At 37.1% G+C, this 27,917-nt stretch overlaps 1 protein-coding gene across 4 annotated transcripts in view; it reads right to left on the reverse strand.

The window, feature by feature from the left end:
- Phf14 (PHD finger protein 14) overlaps positions 1 to 23,926 on the reverse strand; it is a 137,579-nt gene extending 113,653 nt beyond the window's left edge. For all 4 annotated transcript variants that reach the window (XR_007592445.1, XR_007592446.1, XM_050145855.1 and 1 more), the window contains exons 1-4: positions 23,519 to 23,926; positions 22,961 to 23,071; positions 16,169 to 16,920; positions 9,307 to 9,451 (exon numbers count right to left, since the gene is read on the reverse strand). Coding sequence is in view for 2 of the 4 variants with exons in the window: in XM_050145855.1 (XP_050001812.1) it covers positions 9,307 to 9,451; positions 16,169 to 16,920; positions 22,961 to 23,071; position 23,519 (1,009 nt within the window). In the remaining 2 variants the exon portion in view is untranslated. The remainder of the gene's footprint in view (positions 1 to 9,306; positions 9,452 to 16,168; positions 16,921 to 22,960; positions 23,072 to 23,518) is intronic.
- Between the last annotated feature and the right edge of the window lie 3,991 nt (positions 23,927 to 27,917).

Consider the following 27,917-nt stretch of genomic DNA (forward strand, 5'->3'; position numbering starts at 1 on the left):
TGTTCTAAAAAAAAAAAAAAAAAAAAAAAAAACCTACTTGCAATTAATAGCTGCTGGGAAAGAAAAATCAGTTTTCTCCAATCAATGGGTATATTAATCAGACTCTATGACAGGTTTTATGTTCAGGAGTAGTCAACAAACACAAACTTGACTCCATTGTTTTATTGTTTTGTTATTTTTTAAGAGAAAGAACTAACACGAAGTTAGGTAAACAGGGGGGTTGGAGAGACGCCGAAGAGCTGGAAGAGGGGAAAGAGTATGCTCAGGTTCTATTATATGAAATTCTCAAAACAGAAAAAAATCTTATTTTAAAAAGCTAAAAGAAAAAAGAAAAACATTAGTAGCTGCAATACCTTGTTCATAGCAACAAAATGTTAGAAGAAAAAATGAGAAATATTCTTTAATACAGCAAGTCAGTAGTTTATGCTGCTGAAAAATATTTTTGAAAACTTGAAATAAAAATTTAAACTGTGAGCCGGGCGGTAATCCCAGCACTCGGGAGGCAGAGGCAGGCGGATCTCTGTGAGTTAGAGGCCAGCCTGGTCTACAAGAGCTAGTACCAGGACAAGAACCAAAAAGATACGGAGAAACCCTGTCTCGAAAAATTAAAAAAAAAAGAAAAAAAATTTAAACGTGAAAAAATTTGACAAAAATTTAACGCCTAATCAACAAGAAATCCCAAGAAGGAGGAGAATGCAGGAAAGACAAGGAAAATCAAACACTTCAGAATTCTTTTTCCATCTGACCTTGTTTTTTACTGCTGAGTAGTACTCTAATATGGGAGGAGGCAGAAATCTTTAATAAATAAATAAATAGAATTCTTTTTCAGAATAAAAAGAAAAACGAGTGGAACACTTAGTTTTCAATATCATACGTGATGTGATAGCTATTCTTGGTTGTTAACCTGACTAAAGTTGGAGTTAACTAAAACCCAAGCAGTTCGTATATCTTCGAGGGATCTTTCTTGATTGAATCATTTGAGATGGAAAGACCCATGCTAAATCCAAATCTTCTGAGGTGGGAAGATCCACCTTAACTCTGGCCACACCTTCTGATGGCAGGCGATATAAAAACGTGAAAGAAAAAACTTCTCTTTGCCTGTTTGGTCTTGCTCTAACTGACAAAAATATTACTTCCCTGGTCTTTAGGATTCAGCATTATACTGAAGACTAGCTGAGACATCAGCTTGGTGGGCTGAGCAACTACTATGTTTTAGACTTTTGGTCTGGAGACAGCCATTGCTGCACTAGCAGAACCACAACCTGTAAGTCTCTCTGGTAAATCCTGCTTATTTTATAAAGACACACACACACACACACACACATTCTGCGGTGGTCTGAATGAGAATGGCCCCCACAGGCCTATATTTGCAGCTTAGTTCCCCGTTGATGAACCATTTGGAAGAATTAGGTGTGGCCTTGTTAGAAATGTGTTTTGGGGGGTGGGCTTTCAAGTTACAAAAGCTCAGGCCAGGCCCAGTGACTCTTTTCCTGCTGCCTGGGGATGAGTGCAGTTCTTAGCAACTTCTCCAGGACCGTGCATGGCACCACATTCCCCACAATGATGATAATGGTCTAGCCCTCTGAAACTGAAAGCAAGCCCCCAATTAAATGCTTTCTCTTAGCAGAGTTGCCTTGGTGATGGTGTCTCTTCTCAGCACTCTAACTGTAACTAAGACAGATTCATTTTATGAATTCTGTTTCTCTAGAGAACCCTAACAAAGACACCTACAAACCATTAACAGAAAGACAGCAGGAAATATAAAAACTAGTTGGAGATTAAGCAGCATGCTTTCAGAGATGTGGATCTTTTGTAAAAAAAAAAAAAAAAGGAATCTCAAGGAAGTTTAAAATATTGTGAAGTAAATAAAAGCAAACATTTAACTTATCAAAATGTACCAGACGGCATTGCAGGTAAAACGGAGAATTAGGCAGTATCTTCTTATATACTCAGGAAATAAGAAAAAGAGTAGCAAGAATAGAGAGCACTACACACAGAAATGCTGGAGGAGCAGAGAAATCACAAAGGAAGTGACAGGACAGTGAGAGTGTGGGAAGAAGGACAGCTCAGAAAAATAAGCAAGGACTTACTGAAAAATACACCAAAAAACATGGAAAGGAACCCTAAGACTTGGCAAATGGGATTGAATGAAATTAAAAAGATTCTGCAAGCAAAGCAAACAACTGACAAAGCAAAGAAACAGCTTACAGATTGGGAGAAAGCCACTACAATCAAATGACATTATCAAAGATGTAGAATATGCTCTCCAACAACTGAAGAATGTATATCTTGTTCATCAGTATTTAGAGCTTTCTCTAGAATAAACCAAATATTTATTAGATCAAAGAGTATATTTTGAGAAATTCAAACACTGAAATCATGTATCTTTTCTATCTAATTACAATGTAATGAAACTAAAAATCAGCAAGAACAGGAAATTACAAATATAGAGGAGTCTGAACAACACACTGAAAATGTTAATCAAATTTATTTATTGAATATGAGTGTGTGTGTGTGTGTGTAATGTATAGGAGCATAAATGTGTCATAATAAGTATGTGGAGGCAAGAGGACAACCCACAGAGTAAGTTCTCTTCCACTAACATATTGTGTGATGTTTTGTTTATGTTGTGACAAATAAAGTTTGCATGGTGTCAGAGGGCAGGGCTAGCCACTAGTTAACCATAGAAGTCTGAGGTCTGTACAGAGACAAAGTTTCAATAAGGTGCAGCAGAGAAAGGATCTCAGCCTTTTTGGACAAAGGAACTGAAGTCCTAGGAAGGGGCTGTGGTTCTCTCTCTGCTTCTCTGGTCGTTCAGATTTTTATCCCAATATCTGACTCCTGCTTTTTACTGATAAGGTTAATTAGATTTATGCTTCAAACATATGGATCCCAGAGATCAATCTCAGTTTGTCAGGGTTTACAGAAGTCATCCATACCAACTGCGCAGCCTCACTGTAAAACATATTAAAATGAAACAGAACAGTGGGCTACTGAGGAAATCAGAACACAAAATTAGAAGTCCTTGAAATAAAGGGAAACACAGCAAACCAAGACAAGAAGAAAAGCAAATGGTCATCTTCAGTTCTTAGAAAAGAAACCAAACCATGCCAAACAATGAATTAGCAGAAACAAACAATAAAAAAACAAAACGAAAATAAATCAGGTCTAAAAGAACAAAGGAAATGAAATGGCAAGTAGAGTTTCATTGAATATGAGTTAAATTTATAGTGTACACTCACAAGGAGGGGGGCAAATTAATCTGATAAAATAGAAATTCATAGCAGTATTAGGGACTATTTTGAAAAAATATATAGTAAGAAATAAATATCAGAAGAAACTGAAAGATTTCTGGAAACATGTGAATGCCAAAGTTGAATCCAGAAGATACAAAAGTTCTGAGCAGACCAACAAAGAAAGAAGTCAATTATGAGAACAAAGTCTCATAACGCTGGGGAGATACTCCAGCCAATAAAGTACATGCATAGCAAGCATGAGAACCTGATCTGAGGCTCTAGCACCCACGCAGAGCAGATCAGTTCTGCTATCCCCATGTTGGAACTGCACAAATAGGGGAATCTTGGGGCTTGCTGGTCATCCAGCCTAGCTGAACTTGTGAACTGGTGAGCTCCCAGGTTCAGTGTGAAAGAGATCCGGATTTAAAATAATTGGAAAGGACTAGAGAAAGATAGTCAGTATAGCTCCCTGGCCTACACACACACACACACACACACACACACACACACACAAAATACCTGTGTGCGCCTGATATAAGTGCATGTGCACATACACCAGCATGTATAGACAAACTCACATGCATGAACATACAACACATACATGCATGAACATACAACAGCAACAATAGTCTCCCAAAAAAGAAAAGACTAGGACTAGATGTTATCACTGACGAATTTTACCATACTTTGAAATAACAATGATGTTTTCTCAAACTATTCCATAAAACTGATAGAAAGGGAGAGAACTCTTCCAAATTGGTTCTATTTTTTCAATACTTTATGTGTAAATTTTGCTTTACTATAATGAATTCATGAATAAAATTACCATGTAGCTGAATTAATGTAGCCACCAATAAGCACTTTCCTAGACCCAAATGCTATACATCTCAATGGAATTCTGTGTAGTTAGAATAATCATTTTAAAGTCACAGGAATTCCCTTGTGTTTTACACTTCCATTATCAATTAAATTGTTATGCACTTTTACCTACATTCTGTCCTTCCTCATCATCTAATACTAACTTTTCTTGTTCTTTCTAAATGTCATACTATACACATACTTACATATGTTTTCATATATGCATGCTATAATCAACATATGAATGAGAACATGTAAGTTTTTTCTCTCTGAAATGGAATGATCTTGCTTACTATTTATTATACATTCTAAGTCTATCCATTCGCCTTCAAATTTTGTGATTTAGCTGGATAATATTCCATTTTATGCATGTACCAGATTCTCATCATCTATTCATCTGTTGATAGACATCTATTGCATTTAATGAGAACACAATTAACTTGAAATTAAAACCTGACAAGATCACAGCAAGAGAGAGAGAAAGAAAGAGAGAGAGAGAGAGAGGAGGAGGAAAAGGAAAAAGGGAGGGGAGGGGAGAGAAGAGAAGAGAAGAGAAGAGAAGAGAAGAGAAGAGAAGAGAAGAGAAGAGAAGAGAAGAGAAGAGAAGAGAAGAAGAGAAGAAAAAAGTGGAGGACAAAACTACAACCCAATATACCTGAACAGTGATATAAATATCCTCAACAAAATGTTAGAAAATCAAATTGAAGAGCATATTAAAAAAAACTCATACCCCATAACCCAGCTGGCTTCATCCCAGGTATAATTATATGTAAATAAACATCAATCAACTTAATAATAAATAAAAAATATCATAAAATCATTCCAACAAATGTAGAAAAAATTAATGAACATCTCTTCATGACAAGAACTCTAAAAAAATTAGCTATACAAGGATCAACTCAATATGATACAGGCTATGTATAACAGTCAACATCATAATGAATAGGGAAAAACTGATAGTATTTTCTCTAAGATCAGGAATAAACAAAAGTATTTAATCTAAACACTGCTTCTATTCAACATAGTGCTACAATCTTTAGGAAGAACAATTACGTGTGAAATAAAAAAGTTATAAAATAGAAAAACAGAATAAAATTATGCTTTATGTGATATAAAATATGTCTCTATATAAAAGTATCTACAGATATCAACAATATTAGAACAGATAAACAAATTCCATTAAAAAAAAAACAAGATACAGAATGAAAACACAAAGAACAATAGTTTTTCTATATACCAGTAATGAATTTTGTAAAGGAGAAATCATAGCATGTCATACCCAAAGTGAACTACAGATTCCATACAATCCCCCATCAAATTCTAATGACATTCTTCAGAGTTACAAAAAAAAAAAAAATCCCAGGATTCATATGGAAATATAAAAGACCCTAAATAGCCAAGGCAACCTTAAGTATAACGATTAAAGCTGGGGCATCACAATATCTGATTTTGAAATATATATGGGAGCCATAATTATGGGAACAGCATGATTGACCTAAAACAGATACAAAGATCCAGAAGAGATGAGCGAACCCTTCTATACAACTACATTCAGCTAATTCTCTGATGTTTCAATAGCACACAATATAGGGGGAAAGAGCATCTTTAATAAATGTTGCTGGGAGACAGGATACAAACATGCATGCAGAAAAGTGAAACCAGATTCCTACTTCTCAGCTCAAAATAAAAGTCTAAATGCAAAACCCAGAACTAAAAACTAGTAGAGGAAAATATAAAGAAACACTTTAAGATAGTGATACAATGATGTTTTGGGACAAGAGTCTGTGAGAATGAGAATGAGAACGGCCTCTGTCATTTCATGTATCTGAATGTTTGAATCACAGTTAGTGGTACTGTTTGGGAAGGATTAGCAGTTGTGGCCTTGCTGAAGAAGGCGGATCACAGGGGGTGGGCTCTGAGGTATCAAAAGTTCAAGCCATTCCCAGCTAGTGCACACTTCCCTCCTCTCTCCCCCATCCCTGCCTTGTGCCTGTGGGTCAGATGTAAGATCTCATCCACTGCTCCAGAGCCATGCCCGCTTGCTGCCATGCTTCCTGTCATGATGATCATGAACTCTACTACCCTCAGGAACCATGAGCCTCAAATTAACAGCTTTCATTTGTACGCTGCCTTGAACACGGTGCCTCTACACAGCAACAGAAAAATAACTTGAGTCCAACACCACAAAAAGCAAAAACTAACAAATGGGATTACATCAAAGGAAAATGTTCTTGACACAAAAGAGCAACATTAAAATAGAGTACACAGACATTCAACAGAAAGGAAGAAGATATTTGTCAAATGTTTTCACCTGACAGAGGTCTAATAGCCATAATATAAAAAAAATCATCAGTCAAAATCCAAGTACTCCAACTTCCAACTAAAACATATAGGAAAATGACATAAACAGAAACTTCTCTAAAAAAGAAATACAAATAGCCAATCAATATATGAAAGAAATGTTCTGTCTATTTTACTAGCCATGGCAAAGTGAAAATACCACAATAAGGTATCACCTTATGCCAGCTAAAATAGCAATGATACAAACATAAAATAAAGTCAGTTGGTGGTGGTGCACACCTTTAATCTCAGACTTGGGTGGCAGCAGCAAGCAGGTTTCTCTAAAATTGAAGTCAGCCTAGTCTACAAAGCAGAATCCAGACAGCCAGGGCAACTCAGAGAAATCCTGTCTCATAAACTTAAAAAAAAAAAAAAATACAGTGGGGATATTGAAAAAATGAAACAACTCTATATTGTTGTAAGTAGACCTATTATATAATCCAGCTACCCACCTTCTATCTATATATCCAAAAACTATGAGGTCAGCATTAAGAGTTATTTACATGTCAAGTTTATTATAGCACTAGTCACAAAATATCTAATATATACTCTGTATAGATACCTATCAATAAATTAACAGTAAGGAACTATGATATATCTGTATAATGGAGTACTATTCAGCTATGAAAAAATTGCCACAAAAGTTTTTTAATGTGATAGAAATGAAAGATACTATATTTAATGAAATAAGCCAAAAACAGAAAGACCATGTTCTCTTAACTATTTGTGGAAACTTAAGAGAAGTTGGAATGAACATAGAAAAGGAATTTACAGGAATTGAGCAGGGTACCAGAGGACAGAAATCAGAAGAAATGGGCATAATCAATAAGTATTTCTGCATACTTGGAAAAACACAGTGAATATTCTTAATTTGTACAAGTCATAAGTGTGAATAATAAAAATATAATGATAAAAAGATTGCATTGCATTTCAAATTGTTCAATTAGGATGCTCAAATATAGTATCAATTAATTAATTATGCAACATGAAGATTTACTCAAGAGTGAAAAACTACAGTCCTCCTTTTACAAGTCAAATAGCAGCTAGCTCTCAGAAACACTTACAAGGACCAGTTCAGGAGCACTGAATGCTTTCTTGTGCCCCTTTCCATCTGTGGAAACAGGACTGTGACTAGGAAGCATGTACTTGAAGAACAGGGGTTACACTGATACCAACACAGGATCTCAACCACCTTGAGTACCTATAGTAACTAAATGAGGCAGGAAGACATAAGGTACCTGAACAGTGGAAAGTAACATTCCATGGGCTGGGATCGGGACTAAAGAAAAATGAGAAAATAAGATGGTTACAAGCACTCCTCTTCGTCTGCCCCCTGACTGTTGATACAACATAGCTCCTGTAGCAGTTGACTTCCTCACTATAGGTATGGCATTGCTACTTATTTTGATCATCTAATTTATCTGCCTTGATGCAGACTGGCATTTTAGTTGTTTCTAAAATTCAAGGGCACCTTAGAAAGGTACATTTGTCTTTAATGAGGTTACTCATCTAAAACATATCATATTATGAACCTTTAATTAACCTTAAAGATTGTCATGGTATTTGTACAGAATTCTGTGTTCATCAAGGCTAGTCTCAACTACAGGGAGTTCAAAACCAACCTGGGCTACACTACTTGAGACCCTGAAAACAGAAAAACCAAAAGTTGTTTTAGAATTACAGAGGTAAAATACTGAAACCTCAAGGCATCTTCACCCTCAAGTACAGAGTAAATGAGAAGCTGTATATTCTCTACCTCCACAGACTAGGTAGCTAGCAAAGCTGATTAAGTAAGTCAGGGTAAATTAAAGATAGTAGAATATACTCAGCTGCAACTGATTTTTGACATAAGAAAATGAAGACCAAGTAATGCCAGAACTTCTTTCAAAGAGTTTCCAAATATAAAATGGGTACAAGAGAATCTAGAATTATCCCTCATGCCTATAATTCTAGCACCCAGAAAACTGAGGCAGGAGAAAGGCTGTAAGTTTGATGAACAGCTAGACTACCAAGATTCTGTCTCAAAAAAGCCAACAATAATGGCAACAATAAAATGTTTTAAAAATTACACAGTAAAATGACCTAGCATCAAAATGTCAGAAATCAATTAAATTTCTTTTTTTTTTCAATTAAATTTCTTAAACTATTATCACGGCCTTAAAAAACTATATCCACGGTCAAATGACCTAACCGAAAATATGGCTCAAGAGTAATTTAAGAAATAAAAATTACCCTCTCTTGCCCATTAGGCAATGTGTGGAGTACCAAGTCTGTAGTTCTAGTACTTAGGAGGCAAAGACAGGAATCTCAGCTCAAGGTCATCCTCTCTACTATTTAGCAAGCCCACTGCCAGCCTGGGCTATATAAGATCCTGATTCAAACACACACACACACACACACACACACACACACAAAATAAAATAAAATAAAGATGGGTGATGACTCTGTGTACCAAATGATTGCTGGGCTTTGTGGTGCATGCCTGTATTGCCACCACAGATGTGCAAAGATAGACAGGTCCTAGGGACTCAACTGCCAGACAGTTAGTGGAATAAGCAAATATAAGGTTCAATAAGAGACCATGTCTCAAAACCTAAGATATTCAACATCAACTTCTATCTTCTACAGACACATGAACAGGCAAACGTGCATGAGAGTGCATATGTGCATACACACATCAACACATATGCATATATGACATATACACACAAAAATTAACATATTTCAGGACTCATAAATTATTTTCATTTGAACCATCACATCATTTAATAGTATAGTAAAACCTTACACAGCATAAATGAAAAAAGTTCAAACTTCCTTTAAACAAGATGTCAACCAGCCATTTCTAACAGAAGAAAAACAGCAAGATTACCTTCATGAACGGTAATGCCACAATTGTCACACTGAATTATTTCATCCGCGTCTTCACTGTTATCTCCAAGACAAACACAGCAAATCAGAATGTGGTCCATTTTTGGGGAACTCCAGTTTTGACTCTTCTCAAGAATCAGCGAGTCCTAATATAAAATACATCAGAAAAATCACATTTTAATTAAAAAAAGTAATTTAATACTCACAATTCTCATTTTTTTTTAATTCTATTTCTCATACTTCAAATTTATGTAGCATCCCATTAGTAGCCTCAAAGCATGCTCCGCCACCTTTATACATCTTGTCTGTCACTTCTCTCCATGTGCCAGGGGTTCTTCCCTCTACAAAGTGAGAAGTCGGCTTTGGCACTTGACTTCCCCCTTATATTAGGGGAAAAGGAACAACAGATCCTCTAGGAATCACCAATCTTACATAGACATCTTCAAAGTAACGAGATGTTACTTTGTAGTTACATTTGGTAAAGTTACTACCAGGAAAGACAAGACACACATATACAAAACAAGAGGGAGTAAATTAAGGATAATGTATAAGCAAGTATAAATATGATGTCTGAGAGACTCTAGACTCCAAAGTCCAGAGTTACCCAACTACTCTGAAAAAGCCTGAACACATAATCTGCATATCTGGCTATTAAAAAAAAAAAACAGAGCTAGTTCCAGGACAGGCTCCAAAGCCACAGAGAAACCCTGTCTCGAAAAAAAAAACAAAAAGAAAAAGAAAAAAAAAAAAGAAAAGAAAAAAAAAGTAGTTGCTTGGAAAATAAGAGTGTTCCTTACATTTATGTCAAGAAAGATCTAGTGCAAAGTGGTAATAAAGACAGCCAGCTACTACCAACATAAAAGAGGAAAGCTTTAATAGCAGACAAATATAAAAAGATAATATTTCAAGAAAAGGAAGCCTATCTATTTTAATGTAAACCTTGTGCATTATGGATGTAAACTTTAATTTAAAAAAATGATTCATTCTGGCACAGTAGCACACTCCTATAGCTCCAGCTACACGAGTGGATGGGGCAAAATGACAACTTGAGCCTAGGAAGTGGGCACCAGTCTGAGTTAAACAGAAAGGCCCTACCTCAAAGAACAAAACAAAAAGTTTTGCTATTTTCATAAATAACAATTAACATTACAGGGTAGCATTCTGGTATATTTTCATTTATAAACCTAACCATAGAAAAAACAAAACTGTTAGTTCTATGCCACAGTCACTAAATATATTTAATTTCATATTAATATTTTACTGTTTTCTATCCCTTTAGATTCTATCTATACTCTCAAAGGTAACATTTGGAACCATCATTTCAATGCAAATTGTAAATGACATTTCAAATCTTTGGGGAGGGGGGAGAGGAAGGTTTTGAGACAAGATCTCCTGGCTTAACTCAAGATGCCCTTGAACTTGTTAATCCTCCTGCCTGTAGTTCCCAAAGCAAACGCCACTACACCCACCGAAAATCCTTGCAGGTTGCAAAAAATAATTCTTTCAATACATTTTATGGATAACATCTAAAATTACAGCTGTAAAACAAGTTAGAAAAAAAATGGCTACCAAGCAAGGTGAGACTATCCTATAAAGAAAACTCAAGTTTTATAGTATCTTAATAGTTAATATCATGGGTTTCATTCCCAGCTTTCACTTAACAGCTGTTGAACACACAATGTTCCTATTTGTAAAATGAGAATGACAGAAATAAAATGCAACAAAAAGGTTGTTGTAAGAATTAATGAAATAATAAAGGTAATCAGTGTTGCATTGTTCATAGCTTCCTCCTCTCCTCTACACTCCCTGCAGATGATTCAGAAGAGAAACATAGACCGAGTGCATCTAACAATGAGGCAAGGGATGGGCTGTCTTCTGGTGAACCAAATTACAGGCATGAATGGGCACTGGTAATCCCACCCCATCTCATAGACTATCACTTCTAAGTTAGTTTTGGTTTGTTTTTTTTTTTTTTTTTAAATATCACAGACTAGAAAATGACTGAGTGAAGCAGAATTTGCCAACTAATAGACTACCTGGGTTAATGGACTGTCAACTTTTCTTCGAAAGATTTACTTCTAAGCTGCGGAAAGTGGCTTTTTAATACAGAAATTAAGTGAATTTCTATGGGTAAAACTGTGAATAGATAAAAAGAGAATTTCTTGAAGTAGAAACTGAATCAATGGGGGGATCTAATTCCTCTATGTTCTGATTGTATTCAGAAAAAATGTCTATCTAAGCTGTCTCTCTATGCCAATTTCTCTCCACATGGATTCTTCTCTAATGCATGAGAATGAGAAAATAGCAGGGACTTCTAACCACAGTGAGACGCTTGTTCAAACTGTAATGCAGAGGAGGGCAGAACAGTAACCCTACAGTGTCCACCTAAACAAACAGCTGGCCACGATGGTTCAGCAGGAACATCTAAACCAAATTTTGAAAACATTATGAGCTAACTTTTTGTTAGTAGAGCAAACATACATTAATGTTTAGTATGATTTATGATCATTTATGATCAAAATAATAGAGACCAGTTTTCTATGAACTTGTTACCATGTTTCTGAAGATATGTATCCTCTTTCAAAGAACAGGCTAAAATGCTCAACGATAAATTTAATGCAGCTTTATTCAAAAATAAAAATCAGGAAAGTAAGTTATGGAAGACAAAAGAAAACTCACCTAGAAATTAGGGGAAAAGGGTACTATAGCAATAATTCAATGATTATTTCATTTTTCCCTTTGGAATGTAAAGTTAATCCTAAAGAAAAGAACTTAAGGGAGGTGAGAATTCACAGAGCTATGGTTGTTACGTGTAAAAGCTAAGCTGAAGAGCTGAAGGGAAGGACACAGGCAGGGAGAAGAGAGGAACCAGGGGAGCAACTGAGAACGAAGTATGATGGCATGTATGTTCGAAGATATCAGGTCAAACCCCAATGCTTAGTATTAAAAATGTGAAAACAAACATACATTAGCCTAAAAATGAAGCAGTGCCTAATATTCTTACATTCTGAAACATAGTGTTCACTTGCCATGTATTCTCTGATTATAAAACATATCCAAATGCACTAAATTTTACCTGTTGTATTAAGATTTAATAGAAAAAAATCCGATATACTTTACATGAAAGCAGCACTAAAAGATGAGAAAAAATATTATACCAAAAGTGTGATCAACAGCTCTTCACCAATGTTTCCTTCAAAGACTCTCAAATGAGTCTGAGGCCAGCCTGGCCTACAAGAGCTAGTTTCAGGATAGGCTCCAAGGCTACAGAGAAACCCCATGTCAAAAACATGAAAGACAAAAAAATAAGACTCTCAAATGTTTATAAAACATTACAACACTTGCTTTTAACAGGAATTAAAGCAATTTTTTTCTTGAAAATGTGCAGAGATAATTAATCAGTAAGTCAGACATCCCAAAAGATAAATATCTTCAGAAGTATGCCAGAAAGAATTGATAATAAACTTTTTATATTCATTTCATCCTAAGTGTGCTTGAATTACTTACTCTATGTAATTACTTGTAATTCTTTGAATTATACTTGCTCTATTAAAACACAAATCATGTTTTCAAAGAAAGGGTTAATATTTTCCCATTTAAAGCATTTAGAAATTTTGCCAAACTCTAGGTGACATTTGTCATTAAAGAGCCTTGTATGACCAAAAAAAAAAAAAAATTCTTTTGTGGTTGAGCCAAAAAATACAAGGCTGTATTTATCAAAACAGTAGTCCAAAAACCAAACTGTTCTAGAGATCGTCAATGAGAAAGCAGCTTTGGGTCCTTAATAAAATAAGACTGCCATTTCTATTGACAGAATGTCTGCATTGTATAAATTCTCACCTACTCTAGGTTCAAAGTCTTCAAAATGAGAACCAGAATCATTTTTTGAAAATGTTACACTACCCTTCTTTCTTTTTTCCTTTGAGACAGGGTTTCTCTGTGTAGCCTTGGAGCCTGTCCTGGCACTTACTATATAGTGGCCTTGAACTCAGAGATCCACTTGGCTCTGCTTCCCAAGTGCTGGGACTAAAGGTGTGTGCCACCAATGTCTAGCCACTACCCTTCTTTTAAAAACTTAGGTAAGAAGATCAATGGGTGGGCAAAATGCTATTAGTGACACTTAAAAGTTTCAAAATAAAGGACTGAAAAGGACAGAGCTATACCGCAGGGGCGGGGCGTTATCCAGACTGTACTGATTTAAAACATGCAAATGTGAAAGCCCTCGGAAAAAGATAGGTACCAATTTGCAGAAAATGCAACTCCAAGTACCCGTGCTCAAGCAGCAAAGGTGTGTTTCAGGAAGCTCTTTTGCAGGAAGTGCACAGGTAAAGACTATTCTCATGATCCTATTAATATACTACTTGCTTTTTTTTAACTCTTCTCTTGTGACTAGTGGAGTGTTCAAGAAGCTACCTAAAGTCAGTGTTACCAACTTAACAACTTGTCTGCTTCTCTATTATGTTTTTGTTTTTATAGTTTCTAAGATTTAATTTGAAATTGCAAATGTCAATAGACACAGTCAACATAAATAATACTGCAAGTCTTCAATAACATCTAAGATAAAGGAATCCAAAAGCCTAAATGCTTTAGAAGCATTCCTCTATGTGCATGAGGCATGTTGAAGCCAAAAAGTGAGTTATAAAAGGGCCCTGGTTAAAAAATGTAAATTCCCCTACGAAAACTGAAAATTGTTAAGGTTTCAGAGCACCATTTAACTGTAGACAACCCATATCATTTCTCTGCAAATCTACTTGACATTGCAACCAAGAAAAGGCTTCCAGTTAAAAACTAAATATGATATTCTTGTTTGTATTTCTACAGCTGTTTCTACTACAAAGGGGAATCTGACACTTAAAGGGAAAATGGAAAAAAATGATGTACTTGTTAGCTATAAGGACTAGTAAGATTGACCCATAAGGAAGCAAGAATAAACTTCAAACATCTTTCTATAAATACAAGATCATATAAATAGAAAATTTAGACTTGTAAGTAAGAAATTTATTAACTAAAATTGAATGTCTAGTTTAGTTTAACATGATTTAAATATAATTAAAATCATTAAAAAATTTTAAAGAATTAAAATAGTTGACGGGACAAAAACTGTGATGAAGCATATAAGCAGGAGGAGGCTATTCTCACAGAGATTAGCTTTCTGTAAGTTATTCTATATGGGCATTTTACTAAGAATACTTTGGAATCTCATCCCAGAAATATCTTGGGACACTTAAATATAGGCCCCATTACTTACCAGAATTTTTAATTTTATCACCAGAAGGAAAAAAAAAACTAACCCACATATATGATCTTGAAATGTATTATAAAACTTAAGTCTATTAAAACACTGTTGTCAAGCAGAGGTAATTAAAAGATAAATACCTTATGCAAGTGTCCCTACAGATTACTGTATATGCCCTCTATCTTAAATTACTTTTGTGGATATTAACCCAATAAACATGGAACATGAAGAGATGTTACCAAAAGTAAGTTCAATCAATAGACCTAAAATAAGTGCTAAATGCTTTAAAAATAAACTAAACAGATAAATGTGCAATCTAAATATTAACAGATAACCAACCATAAATAAGCCAAAATGGCATTGGCAATATGGAACAGTTTATGCTACAACCTTAAAAAGTACCACACTACCTCCTCAAATGCGTTTTCCTTTACCGAAAGATAAAAATTAGCATAGCACTGGAAGCAGGCAATGTTCTTCATAGGAATGAGAGAAACCTGAAATTAATCGGTGTTTATAATGCAAATAATAAGATGTTATTTCACCTCTGCTGACATGGAATCCCTGAGTTTGCTATATATTATTTAAGAGGAAAAGAAACCCACAAAATTGATAATAAGCCTGGTTAAAATAGACAAGCACTACTCTGAAAATCTGTAAGCAGAAAAATATGAAAGAATAAATAAAGCATAAAGAAAATCTACCAGTTTAAGCTACTTCAATGATATGAAAAACAAAAAAAAAATGGTGAAGAAAATTTTGTTGACATAAACACAGTAACGGAAATGACAGAATTAAAACAGTTCTCCATGTGATGTAACAGATACATCTACATGTAAGACAGCAAATCAATCTTTCTTTTGGAAGGAAAACATATAGGCACACAGACAGATACACAGATATATTTAACTGAAGTCTTGAACGTTGCACCTCTGGACCAATGGGTAAACCTAACGTGCAGTAGAACTTCAATGGCAGGACTGAAGTCATTACTGTTGCTTCAGGATAGAAACGTTTGTTCTATGGGGGAAATATTTGCTTTCATTTTTACTTCTTTGCAGAGAATTTGTTCAATAAATATGTTTTTAAAAGTACATTTTACCTTCACACACATAAAGCAAAGCACTGGTGACTATGCTGATGACTGTAACAGTTGATGACTTAACCCTTTAAAACAACTCTACAAATCTGAGAAAAAAAAATGAGCTATTTGCTGTTCTCTTCTAAAGTATTCAAAAGCTTTTTATTTTTATGTGTCTATGGACAAAATTATGCTGAAAGGAGTTTCTCCTACCATAACCCACTCAGTGCCAGTTAGCATCTATGAACAGGAAGATGAGAAAAATGGGAATAGAGAACTATCGTTTCCCAAGTCTAGAGATATAAAAATGTTTCTCTACATATTCTTCTCCTTGGAGATGGAAACTACAAACTCCTGGAGAATGTTGACAAATGGTGGGTAAGTAAAAGTTTGTTGACCAAACGAATAAAGGTTACATTTAGGGTGTTCATTCACACCTACAACTAAATAAAAATTCAAGGAAGCTACTTACTATATATAAGTAGTGAGTTAGAGAGTTCCCTTTTCCCCAGACAGACAGATATCATAAAAATTGGGTTGCTCTACCTCATTACTCTTGCTCTGAGATAGGGTCAGGCTATCATTGGTCAGTTCCTCATCATCAGCACTGTTTCTGCTAAGAACTTTACTCTTCTTCTTCTTGCAGCCCACTTCGCTAGCAGGGCTGCTATGGTCTTCGTCATTGCCCTCGTCATTCTCGTCTTCATCGCTCCCACTTCCCTCATCTTCATCATCCTCGTTGTCTCCGTCACTGCCCTCCTTCTGAGACGCCGACCTCCCCTTTCTCTTTACTACGGTAGGTCTCCAGTCATTGTCGTCCTCACTGTCATAATCGTCCATATCGTTCAGCTCTTCCATGGACACAAAGTCCAAAAGGGGTCGGTTTCGACGAAGATTCCATTTCTTGGGCTCACTGACTTGTTCCTCGGGGGCGGTGGTGGCAGGGACAGAAGGGGAGGTGACAGCAGGACTCGTGGCTGTGGTGGCGGCAGCAGAAGCAGCTGCACTGTCAGATACTGCTGCCTTCTCTCTTTCCTTTTCTTTCTCCTTTTCCTTTTCTTTCTCCTTTCTCTTTCTAGGTCTTTCTCCATTTTCTTCTTCTTCCTTCTTTTCCATTTTAATTAACTGTTTATCTGATGGCACTATTTCTTCCTCTGTAGAATTTTTAAGCTGTTCTTCTTTTACTTTAATATCTTCACTCAGTTCTTCTTCTAAATTGTTTTCCTCAGAATCACTACAGGAGCCTTCTCCACTGTCCTTTGAAGGGTCTTCACTTCCATTACCACTCCCTTCAGAATCTGTCGAAAATATGAGAAAAAAAAACCACACATATGTATATACATACACACACACACACAACACTGACACAAATGAAACCACCAAAACTCGTGAATAACTTGCAAAACAATATAAACAAATCTACGGCAAAGGATGGCAGACATTCCCAACCTCATTAAATAATAAGTCAACAAAGTTGATATATGATTTAATCCAATATGAATTAATGAGGATGACATATGAAATGTAAGTTAGAATATACTATAAGAATAGTACTACCATTTTATATCAAATAGCTAATAACAGTATAATGTCCTAGAGATAGTTTTATTGTCTAAAAGTATGTTTTAACGGGCACTTGATGATAACTTTACCATAATGTAATTTAACTAATCTTTGTTTATATCCTTCTTTCATAAAATATGTATACTTAAACTAATAAATCACAAATCAAGCAAGAAAAATTTAGCCCTCTAAAATTGTCTGATTTGTTAAACCTTTTTCTATCCAAACAAGCATAGACATTTGATAGTGAACTTGTGGCAGACAATGTTACATCAAGTACAAAGGTGAAAATGGACAAAACCAATGGCACGTAAGAAAATGGAAGATGAAAGAAAATTTCAGTCTTCCTGCTTAGAATACTACCCATATCAATAAATGTGTCATGCAAACTTTCGTAAGTTCTAACTATTAAGTGTCCTACAATGGAAGATGCTCATGAAGAAATGAATCTATCCTAAAATGCCCAGCTCCCTGCTACTGAACAAGTAAACTATGATAATTGCGTAGATCACGCAAGCTTACAATCAGCAAGCTGCTTCCATGCCCACCAAGGGCGGCCAAGTCCATCTCAACCCAGCACTTACTCTAATCTTGTCTGCACACAAACCAAAAGTAAAGATTTTAAATATTTGAACAGGAGGATAAAGGGAAATGGAGAAAGAAGAGGAAGAAACGGTTTTTATACCAATTGTAAAATCTATAGGAAAATAAATTGTCTGCATCTATAGTCAAGAAAATGGAAATGATAAAATAGTACAAAGCATTACTTTACTGTTTTAATGTTAGAAAATTATGTTTCTATATAATTTTAATTTCAATGAATTTGACTTTCCTTCACCTTTAAAATTAACTGGGAATTGAAGGTGCAAAGGTTAGTGCAGCTCAATCATCTCAGAAGCCCCACATACAGGGTTAATAACAGAACTATCCTGTGTGCTAGTTAACTCACGCAAGAAATGAAAACAACAGATGCTGAATGACCCAATGAATTCACTATCAACCTCAAGACTATCCGCTTAATCAGTAGTGTTCTAAAAAAAAAAAAAAAAAAAAAAAAAACTGCCCTTATTCTAAATAATCTTACACAGGGCAAACACGCACTATCGTCCAAGCTAACAATTCCCTAGGTTTCAGACCTTTGGAGCTGAAATTTAGGAATGATCACATTTTACAAAGGTAATTTGAAATATAAATAATATATTACATTAATACCACATTAATACCTAAGCTGCTACCAAATATAATAAACAACGTAAAGTACAAATATTCACAATGTGTGAGAGATGACACAAATCAACTGTCTGTTTTCGACCGGCTCTACTGTAAAACAAGTTTCTGCCAAACTGAAGAAATCCTTAAAGACGGTTCAGCATTTTAGATTTAAAGAGCATGGACTCGATATCATTCCCAACGAGTGACTTGATTTCAGTTGAACAGTTCTATAAATCATTAAGAAAATTTGGATTTTTACACCACTCACAATAACTGAACCTAACCTACAAAGAAAAATCAATCCTAGCTAAAATCAACAACGGTTTCTACAAATTTCTAAATAATGGTCTTCTAAGAAATAAGCAGAATGGTAGAAAAGGCTCCCTTGTGCACATTAGCTAAAGAAAAGTATGACGCCTCATAAGTAACACTGCAATCAAGAAGCTCAAAGGGAGAGACGAAAGAGGAAGACCCTACTCTTCTACAAGGTATTGTAACAAGAGTGTAATAAATGATACATAAATTCCCCTAGTGGCTCCTAGTACAGAGTATGGGTTCCCGATGAGAATAAACCTTGTAATATCTGGTAAACTTTACATATGTCATAGAGTTTGTAATTTTATTTTTAATGTAAATACTAATGTCAATTATTTTCAAATATAGGGGTAAGCTAATGTTCTTTGATCTTGCTTTGTTTTATAATCATGTTTGAGCACAGTGCAATTTTAAAATTCAATTGTTTTATATTTTTCTTCAAATTCAAATACTAGGTGCTTGCCAAACTTTTTCATCACCAAATGTAACATCTTAGTTATAATCTAACAACAGGACCAGGATCGCTGGAAAAATAACTTTTTCATCTGATTAGCCATTACTTCTATTTGGTACATATTCATTTGATGAACAGATATATTTATTCATAAGCACAGATTAAAAAAAAAACAACAATGAGAAATAAGGTCCACACCTGGCTACATATTTAAAGGCTGCAAAAGAAAAGCACTGCTATTACTACAACATCAAAGAACAACTATCCCCCCATGTTGCCTTCCAAATCTATCATTTTGCATAGGAGAAAGGAAATAATAGAGGAAGGAGGCAAAGAAGAAAGGAAAATTAAAAGTGTGAAGAAATTAGCCAGATATTGCAAATAAAGCTATCGTATGCATAAGGACAGAGTTAATTAATCCCCGTACCTAGAATGAATTTTTTTACATTTAAAGTGAGTTTAAAATTAAAATTCAGTTCTTCATTTAGTTATAGAATTAAGAAAAATAACCCTTCAAAACACACAGTATATAAGGATCACTCAAAGAAACAATCATTTCAACTGTTAGTTAAGGAAATTGTTTTAGTTACAGAATTAAAAACAAAACTTCAAAAGTACCTTGACAATATTCACTTGATAATATGAATTTAATAATCAACAATAAGTATCATTATAACACTCATTTTCTTAATCATGAATATTAAATAATAAAATCGGTACAATTTAGAGATTTCCAGCTATGAAATATAGCCTTTGTCCAATAATTCTATAACCTTAGTTATTCTTTTCATTGGCAAGAATTAGCAGCACAAACTAACATAGTAACTAACAGAGCCTAGAATCATCTTTCAATAATTCGGTTTCTTTTCATAGAAGCCCATCACAACACAACTCATTCTCTCCTGACTCTAGTTACAGGCTGTGCCATCTTGCATTTTCTGGGTAAATCCAAAGCAAAGCTTCTCTGGGATGGGTAACTCTTTCTCCAAGGACATGCGCTAGCTCCCGGAAACACTGGCAGTCACACAGTAGATACAACAAGTAGGGAAGACACTGGCATCAAACACAAGACAACGGTACTCTAAACATCGACACTGGACTACACAGGGCAAACCTCCACAACAAAGAAACAGTCAACACAAAACGCCAAGAGTGCCAAGGCTTTCTGAGAAACCCACATCTAAAATAAGATCTCAATAGTCTCACTGTCCTCTACGCATGTATGTTCCTAACCCCAAACAGAAATAACATGTCCATGTCTCTGCATCTTTAACATGTATTGTTTCTCTCACCAAGACTGTTTTTCTCTTTACTTACTATTCTTAGTTCACAGCTCCTTCCCTAGCTCCTCAATGAAGATGACCTATATCAACCTAGTCAAAAACAACCCTTTCTCCTCCAGAAGACTTGAACCACAGACATAATCAACTACTCCCTGTATTACCCATCATTTAGTAAGTGCAATCTCTCCCTATAACATTCAGGAAAGTGTTAAAATTAAATTCTAATGAATACAACTTGATCAACAAACAGAGTAAACAAAAAAGCACTACCAAAAGAAACTATTACTGAAGTCTCAACCTGCCTCTCCTAGTTAGATTACTTCCAGGCAAAATGGCCTCACTGTATTAACTAAATAACCCATCAAGATCTAAAGGTAACCCATTTTGCTTTGCATAGCAAAGAAAATAGGAATGGTCAGGACACCACTAGTTTATACTGTTAGTAAAATGAACGAATGCACACATCTTCAAAAAGCTTTCAATGCAGATAACAGAAAATTATCCCTAATCCTAGGCACAAATCAAATCAAATGCTTTACTTAAGCTAAAGGAAGTGTGTGTCCAGTACTGGGCTGGTTTAGAACCACAAAATCAGTCACTTGTATGCGGTTCCATCTAGCATTTCCACATCCGGTTCTTCTGGTGGCTAGTACCATAATTTTACCTGTGCCCTGTCTTAGAGCATGTTTATTTCATGGCCCACAATCAACAGTGAGAGGAAGTAGTGCTGATCTAGATAAGTCACCATCTCAGCGGGGAGGAGCACCACCATTCAGGAGGCAAACATGGGGAAGGAGACTCGCATGCCACTGACTATTATTTGAAATAAAATCAGTGACCACCAGCTCTTTTTCTCAATAACATTTCCAAAACTGCAAAAACAAATCCATGACCTGAAATCTTAATATCATGTATATAAAGTCACCAGGAGTCAGGGCAGTAAAAAACTGGGAATTATACGACCAGGGACAGAACGTATGAAATTTGAGTGCTTTTAGGGGATGTACATTAGCCAAATATAACATCCGTTCAACAATTATTCGTACTTATCAAGGTCGGGAATGTTGACTTGGCTGGATCCCATACATTATTTTTAAAGAATCTTATAAGCGTATCTGGATGATCCCATGCCTTGTAAAGAGAATGCTAGTGCACGACTCCAACTCAAAAAATGAGAAATTAAACCTATAAGTCAGAATTTATCGAAACAAAACCATTTTTGAACATTTAAAGAAAGTTTTAGAGTTTGTTTCATAAATTCCTGCCTTCTAACTGGTAACAATTTTTGGCAGTTTGGAGTCTCACTGACACACCAATACTACCTTTTAGCAAAGCATATTCCTGTTAGTCTTCTCTAGGAAGAAGACTTCTGTATTTCACCACCTTTCCCTTTCCTTCTTTGAAAGTACCAAACACCAGTGAGTCAACTAAATAGGAGATAAAGAGCTGCAAAGGAAAGGTTAGAAAACAGTTAATCAAGACAAGCTTATCAAATGTTGATTGCTGGACTGAACTCATCAGTTACCGCAATCTCCAAGCCATTGTGACTTGAGATTACATCAACCCACTCCTAGGTTCTGAACAGGGAAAAGATGAAATGTTACCGTCAGACCCATCGGGTCCATCAGTTTATGAGTAACTTCCTGGGCAATCGTGTAAACTCAGTACTATATCCCGGACAGAACCCCGTGACTCTAAAGAACTATCTCCATGAAAAGCTATTATAAAATCTAAATGAGAGTCTGCCTTAAACCATAATGCAAACTGTTTGCTGGTGCCATTAACAGTGACACAACTCAAACTAATTCCATGCCTTCTCACTACAGAGAAAGGGAGCAAGATGTTTCAAAATGCCAAACTGCATGATGGGATACTAAAAACATGTTAGAGGGCCTGGAGTATTGCTCAGCCTAATATAGTAAGTACACATTAAGTACACAGAAGAAAACGCATACAGGAAAACCATAATGTTCTCCTTCTATACATGTGTACATACAACTTTCATCACCTTTTAAACCCTTAACTAGAAAGAGCAAGCGTGTATGTTTTCCTCAAGGCATTGCACCTATTTTTAAGCAGAAGGTTTGCTTGGACTAAATTTATTCTGTAAGGGAGCTAAGGCACAAAACAGAGCTCCTCTCAGTGTGCCATGGGAGCTGAAAAGGGAGTAACCCTGTGCAAGGCTAATTATGGCCCATAGTATTCGTCTATACTCTTCTATATCTGGGGTACCTCAACTCTTCACTAAAATATATAAGCATAAATGCATTTTAGGGTATAGGATAGAAAAAAACTGCTTTTGCATCTTTGAAAAGGGTTCTTCTGTACCAGATAACCATAACAGGATCTAGTGAAAGGATCTTGGGAAAATGCAGGAAATCAAATGAACAAAATGGTATGTGTGCTTTTACTGTAAATGAACATTTTAATCAAAACTGGTTCAAAAATTAAAGTTAAAAATACACGGAACCGGAGAAAGCTGCGAAGGGGAAGGAGGAAGGAAACGTTTACCTGAAGCATCTCCAACTTTAAAATCACTGTCATCTGAACTATCATAATCGAGAGCTTCCAGAAGAGAAGCTGCCAAAGGCTTCACCTGCCTCCTCTTGGAGCTGCGATCCACTGTGAAGAGAAAACATTACGGTCATTTTACAACCTCACCGAACAGGGAGAGCTGGGATGCTTAAGACGGTAGGGGTGACATCGTGCAAGGACTCTGAGTTCTCAGTGCTTGGGGGAGAAGTTGGGTTTGTGGACGCTGACTGCAGAAGGCCAGGTTGCCCCTGTGGTGCGGCCACGACCAAGCCAAACCAGCCCACCCTCGCAGACCCCAACACACCTTCGAGAGACATGCTTCTGTAACTCCTCGGCAATCCCTCTTAGACCCCGCAACGTACAAAAGCGTACACCCACTGCAACCCAGAAGCCAGGGCTCACTGCCGGGGACCAGCGAGCAGCATCTACCAGGGGTCCGTTTGTCACGCAGGACCCACCCAGTCCTCCCTGTTCCTCAAGTCCTGACTTCTGGAAGGGTCGGGAGGGGCCGACCGAGGCCTCGGATACACTTACTAAGGAATCCGTGAGGTGGTCGTTTGGAGGAGACCTAGGGAGACGCTGCAGGAGGCGAGGCAGCGGGGACGCGCGGAGGGCCACGGAGACCAGTCCGAGAGCAGCTAGTTACGCGGGGCGGTGCGCCGGCCGAGCAGGGGCGACCCCGGGGGCGGGCCACCGTCCCTCCCCACCCCCACCCCGCCCCTTCCCCCGTGCTCGCCGGTCAGCAGCGCCAGGCCCGCCCGGCCGCCCTGCGAGGGGAGCTGCCCCCGTAAAAGCCAGAAATAAAAAGAACAGAAAACTTTATTATCCTGCACCAGAAGCAACAAAAGACCCAGAATCCCCACAGTCTGAGGCCGACTGGCTGAAACAATAGGGAGAGCAAAGACCCGGATACGGCTCTGACGAGAAGGAAGTGAAAACCACGAGCTAAACAGCCGCTGCGAGCGGCAGAAACGGAGGGCGCGTGCGCAGACGCGCTCCCTCCTCGGAGAGAGCCGAAGGTAGCCGAGTGAAGCCGAGTGAAGCCGAGGAACTTCAAGGCAGAATTCGCTCACAGCCCCAAAACTCCGCCCATAGCCTCTGAGAGACTAGACCTCTCTGAAACTGTCCTCCCATCTCCTTCCAGTCATGTAAGACCAATGTTGAGTCTGGTTTGTGTTTTTTTAAGATTTTAAATTTTCATTAAAGGACTACTAAAAACCATAACTGATATCTACACCCCCATCACCTCCTACTGCTTCCTTGAACTGCTCTTCCTTAAATAGGAATGCGCAAAAATGTGTTTTCTGCCAAAGGTTTGCGAATGACAATTTTATGTCGGATACAAAGGAGTTTTGGTTTTGCTTGTTTGTTTGTTATTGTTTTATAAGTAAGATCATGATCATGACTAATTCTTTTGCTGGGTCCTCAGAGTTTGTTTCTTTATGTGGTTACCAGCTATTCCTCTCTCCTGAAGATAAACTGTCCTGCCTAGCCCTCAGCCTCTTCTCTGTCAGATCCTATTACTAAGCCTTCCAAGCTACGAGGGGCATTATAATATTTAATAAATGTGTTATGCCCCCCCACACATATGTACAAAATGTTATGCCTAGCCAATAGGCTAAACCCTGAACAAGAATTCCTAGAAAAAAGCTGTGACGGCTTTAGGTAATTTCATTAAAACTGATTAAAATCTGGAGAGATTGGGAAGTTTTAATTCCAGAGCTTGATTACCAACTAACCCAGTCTATGTTTGGGCTACTAAATAGCCATTCCTTTTGCACCTTCATGTCAGATCTAACAATGTGTGACTAACAGATAAAAGTTATTTTGTGATGGAGGAAGGTAATTGGTTAATTATAATAAACCAACTGCTTGCCTCATAGCTTAGAACATAGGTGGGTGGAATAAACAGAATAGGATGCTGGGCGGAAGAGGAAGTGAAGTCAGACTCTGCTCTGCTCCCGGACAGACCAGACAACTCTGCTCTCTGGAGCAGAGACACCATGATGGACGGAGGCTAGAATCTTCCCGGTAAGCGCACCTTGGGGTGCTTACACAGATGATTAGAAATGGGCTAAATTAATATGTGAGAATTATTCTAGAAGAGGCTAGATAGAAATGGGTCAAGCAGTTAAATGAATACAGTTTGTGTGTTGTTATTTCGGGCATGAGCCAGCCAAGCGGCCGGGGTGTTGGGGACACAGCCCCGCCGCTTCATATTTCAACAATTTTGGTGTGGGCTAACTGAATGAAACACTAGTTTTCCACCAATCAAGGGGCTAAGAATGTTGATAGATAGCATCCAAGGTATGTTACAGAGTTCCCTCCATCTTGCCATGCCTGATACACCCACCAAAGTATGTGAAAACTGTCTTGGTGTATGGCTTTCTTCTGTTACTAAAAGCAGTTCATGCAATCACTACCTCTTTGGAACATGATAACATGGTGTTTGGAGGGACCTAAATTTATATACTATTGCCATTAATAATATTAAATTAATAATAATGATAATAATAATAGTCACTCACATTTAGTCCCGGAGTAAACTATCTCTTGATCTCTCTGAGGTGAGAGCTATGTTTTTGCATGACCATTAAATGAAAAATTTACATTAGACTTGAATTAATTGCTGTTTTAAGAAGTATTAGTCTCAGAGAGAAAATTTATCCATTTAACTATTAACTCTTATGTAAATTAAACTGCTTGGAGACTTCATCTTACCCCTCAGCATGGCTAAGATATAAAACAAATGGCAGCATATGCTGGTAAGGATGGGGGGAAAGGAAACACCTAGTCCTTGCTGGTGGAAGTGAAAATTGGTACAGCTACTGTGAAAATCAGCGTGGAGGTTCCTCGAGAAGCTCAAAATCCATCTACCTCAAGATCCATTCCTGGGCATATACCCAAAGTACTCTACAGCCTACTACAGAGATATTTACTCATCCATCATCATTGCTGTTCTATTCATAATAGCCTGAAATTAAAAACACAGATGCCCATAAGGTGATGAAGAGATAATGAGTATGTGGTACATTTACACAATGGGATATTGTTAAGCTAGTAAGAAAAATGAAATTGAGGGCTGTGTAAGTTAAAAAGTCCATTTTATATGACTTGAAATAGTAATGATACCTGAGCTTCCCACGAGGCAGATCTGCCTTTGCCTCAGAATTAAGCCCCTGGCTCAGACAGAATCCAAACCCAGGACAGGACTTGATATGCTAATGAACTAATCCGGAGGTGTCTGGAAGAGCTAGTGAACCAGCCCTGAGCTGTGAGCATGTTGAAATGTTACAAAAATTTGAACTGTGCACGCTGTGTGTGGCCCTGGCTGTGGTCACAGCTGAACTCCTTGTTACCATTGTTGGGCCCCCATCTAGTTGCTGGCCATCAGTCTTAGGGCTTCCGGGACTTTCATCAGGGCCATTTTTCCAGCCTGCCAAAGTTGAAGTATTTCAAAGAGGATCAATTGTGCGAGTTTCTCAAACTTTCTTACCTGAGAGAATTTCTGCCTAAACAGCTTTTGCCTGCTTGGTGAGATGTCTGTTTAACTCTTATATTAGCATATTAATTGGAATATTTGTATGACTAAACCACATACATTTGAAAGACAAATCTTGTATGGACATCCTAATTGCCAAGTACCTTACAGCTCATAGGCCATGTTTTCTGCAATGTAGAAGTCAGCTTTTAAGCTTTTGAAATGTATGCTACAACCCAAATAACCACAGAGGTCCTATACCTAATAAGGGATTGGGTGTGTGGGGGTCTCCCAAGGAAGGGCAAATAGAATATGGTGTTATAGAAAGATAAAGCGTAAAGTAAAATGGGAAGATTAAATGAGGAGGGTGTGGGAGAGATGGATAGGGGGGCAGTATGGAGAGGACAACTAACACGAAAGGCCTTTTGAAAAAAGCATATGGAAACCTGTTTACTGCTCTGGAGGTGGTGGGACTTGGGAGAACGGAATTTAAATATGAGCTGGACTAAAGTCTCATGGTATTGCCAACCTTATTCAGAGCATCAGATAATTTATATTCTGAGGTTTAAGAAGCAATCACATGAGTAGTGTGCAATCCCAAGAACCATCCACATGTGGCAAAAACATGTTTTCCCTTGGAGGCATAAAAACAACAGCCTGTTGTAATGTATACTCTGACGTAAACTCACTCCTATCCACTACACCTGGGAGGAGAACACACACAAAAATAAATTAAAAAACAATTCCATGTTAGTGAAGAAACGGAGGCCACAAGATTCTCATCTTTTTTTTTTTTATGAGTATTCTCACAGGGACTCAGAATTCTCCTCATACACTCTATTCTTGGGCTGTGTTATGATAGGACACTACCACTGTAGAAGCACCCTAATCTATACTCAATATGGGAAGAGTTTAAATGGAGTCATCATAAACTGAGGGAGACAGTGCCCCAACTGGTGTCTTATCCCACCAAAACTTTAGTACTAGCAATGGGCTACATCTTATTGAGTTATGGCCAAATAGGTCCCAAGAAACCTTAAAATATCACAGACTAGTACTTGCCCTCTATAACCTGATAGGAAGTCCCTATTGTTGAGGACACCATTTACTTATAACATTGAACAAAGAGACTTCAAGCTGGTGCTCGATTAGAAGCTTCACCCCTAATGGCTAGGGTTCACAGTCCTAGAGGGTGCTCTGTACATTACCAAGGAGAATGGTAATCATCAAAATCACAGAGCTACAAACACTGTGATCTACAAAAGCAAGCTGTCTGCAAGATATACTGGAGCAACAGTGGCATGAAGGGAATGGGAGTAAACAATCACTTTTTGATTGGAAGACATTCCATAAAATAAACCACAACACTCAGTATTATTAAAAGAAAAAAAAAAAAAAACAAAGAAACCATAAAGAACACAACCAAAGCAAAATTCTTCTCACAAGTATATC

Source organism: Alexandromys fortis, unplaced genomic scaffold, assembly GCF_014885135.2.
Source record: "Alexandromys fortis isolate MF-2015 unplaced genomic scaffold, M_Fortis_MF-2015_v1.1 scaffold_34, whole genome shotgun sequence".
NCBI classification, from domain to species: domain Eukaryota; kingdom Metazoa; phylum Chordata; class Mammalia; order Rodentia; family Cricetidae; genus Alexandromys; species Alexandromys fortis.